General features: G+C 43.7%; 1 protein-coding gene across 1 annotated transcript in view; it reads right to left on the bottom strand.

Annotated features, from left to right (window-relative positions):
- LOC107121438 (ubiquitin carboxyl-terminal hydrolase CYLD-like) overlaps positions 1-2,233 on the bottom strand; it is a 37,774-nt gene that overhangs the window by 14,915 nt on the left and 20,626 nt on the right. Inside the window, exon 8 of the mRNA XM_015424346.1 lies at positions 271-362. Coding sequence (XP_015279832.1) covers positions 271-362 — 92 coding nt within the window. The remainder of the gene's footprint in view (positions 1-270; positions 363-2,233) is intronic.

The raw sequence follows: 2,233 nt of genomic DNA, 5'->3' as shown, positions 1-2,233 counted from the left end.
TACCTAGCAATCCAAAACAGTCCAGTGGAGCCTGAGCAGTGGGTGCTGCCTTCGGACACACTTCCGGTGATGTCAGGGTGTGTGGCATATGCAAATGAGCTATGCTAATGAGTTGTGCTAATGAGCCCCTGCACCTCTGTTTCTACGAAATGACCCGATAATACCCATGGCCCTCGCTTTTAAAATAGGCTGACAGAGCAACCTGCCCAAGGATGCCTCGATGACGCGGCAAACTGCACAGAGGCACAGAACACAAAGAAAACGGTTCACCTTTCTCCGAAGTAGCAAAACTGGAACACTGGCCCTTCTCGGTCAGCTGGTACCGAAGGTTCATCACGTTGCTTGCAGCGACGAAGCCTTTCCTGGGAAGGGAGGAGAACAGACCAGCTCTAAGGGGATCTCACTGGCCACAGCCAAAACCTGGCAGTTGGGCGGTGTGCGCTCCATGCACTGTGAAAACCCGAATTCCGGGCCCACAATGCTCAAAATACATGTGCTTATTTTGCATGGCTATCCCCTGAAACGAACCGTACAGCACACAGCAAAAAACAGCAAGGAACAACCAAAAACAACTGTGAGCTGAATTACCCGCAAACGTATATCCAAAAGGAGACTTCAACAAAGTGAAATGCACATGTAATCAGTAATGAATCTATACATATAATCCATCATGGGAAAATACAGAAGTCCACAGGATCCATAGAAGGAAAAAACAAAGTCCAGAGTAGATATCCAACACTTTTCCTAGGTAGTATGCAGTGTTTCAGACTTCTGGTCCTTCCTCAGCAACAAAGAACATTAGGAAGTCTCATTCCAACTTCTTTACAGGACAATACTATTCAGTTTCTTTATGGGCCAGGTGGTCTCCTAAGCTTTAATGGGCCCCTCTCGAGGCTGCTTCTATGTAAACAGGACCAAACATGCCTCAGAGTATCCAGCCTACTAGGACTGCTTTATGAATCTACATTGAGTCAAAAGTGTAGATGTACTACGTAGGAAAAGTGTTGGATATCTACTCTGGACTTTGTTTTTTCCTTCTATGGATCCTGTGGACTTCTGTATTTTCCCATGATGGCTTATATGTATAGATTCATTTCTGATTACATGTGCATTTCACTTTGTTGAAGTCTCCTTTTGGATATACGTTTGCGGGTAATTCAGCTCACAGTTGGTTTTTTGTTGTTCCTTTGCTGTCCTCTGAAACAATCAGAAACTTTTCCCCAAGTCTCAGCTTTGGAAAAGCAGTTGTTGTTTTTTAATCACATCACTTTGATATCATTAACTCTGTCGGAAATTTTGCTCAGGATAACGTAGTCCCAAAGCTGAGCTTGCCACTGTTCGATCATAGTTTTTTTCTTATCTTTGCAATGTAATTCTGGCTATAGCTAACAATACTGATACTAATTTCACATTACTTTTATCCATTAAAAGGTTGCTTCCAAAAATCAAGCAGAAACAGTTCTGGTATTAAAGGTAAACCATAATTTGGTATTTGTTTAGTTTGTTGCACAATATCTTTCCAGTACAATTGTATTCATTCACAAGCCCACCAACAGTGGATAAAAACTGCCACAATTTTTGTAACAATTTGGACTGTAATTTCTGTTTATTTTATGTAACTGACTTGGCGTAAGATACCATCTTGTTTTGAATTTTATATCAAAAACAGCAGAGTGAGAGCTGGGAGAGTTCCAAAAGCAGATCTCAGCACTCAGAATCCTGCACATAGAATCATAGAACGTTACAGTTGGAAGGAATCTTGCAGGTCATCCTAGTCCAACCCCCTCACTCTGCAGGAGCATAGCTGAAAGATAGCCCTACATACCTACAACATACCCGAAATATGGTCGTCCATCCTCCGCTTGAAAACGTCCAGCGAAGGAGCATCCACCACCTCCCGATCAGTTAGGAAGTTTCTCCTGATATTTAGCCAGTATCGACTCCCTTGTAATTTCCACCCATTCGATCTCGTCTCACAATCCGGAGCAAGAGAGAACAGATCTGCTCCGTCTTCTACATGACAGCCCTTCAAATACTTGAAGACTGCAATCATGTCCCCTCTAAGCCTTCTCTTTCCCAGGCTAAACAGACCCAGCTCTTTCAGCCTTTCCTCATAAAACTTGGGTTCCAACCCTCTCACCATCCTGATTGCCCTCTTCTGGACACGCTCGAGCGTGTCAACATCCTTCCTCAAATGTGGTGCCCAAAACTGGACACAGGACTCCAGGTGGGG

The sequence above is a fragment of the Gekko japonicus genome, unplaced genomic scaffold (genome assembly GCF_001447785.1).
Source record: "Gekko japonicus isolate JY-2015 unplaced genomic scaffold, Gekko_japonicus_V1.1 scaffold3999, whole genome shotgun sequence".
Lineage (NCBI taxonomy): Eukaryota > Metazoa > Chordata > Lepidosauria > Squamata > Gekkonidae > Gekko > Gekko japonicus.
Note: the sequence above shows the minus strand (reverse complement) of the source record. Positions and strands in the feature narration are given on the sequence as shown.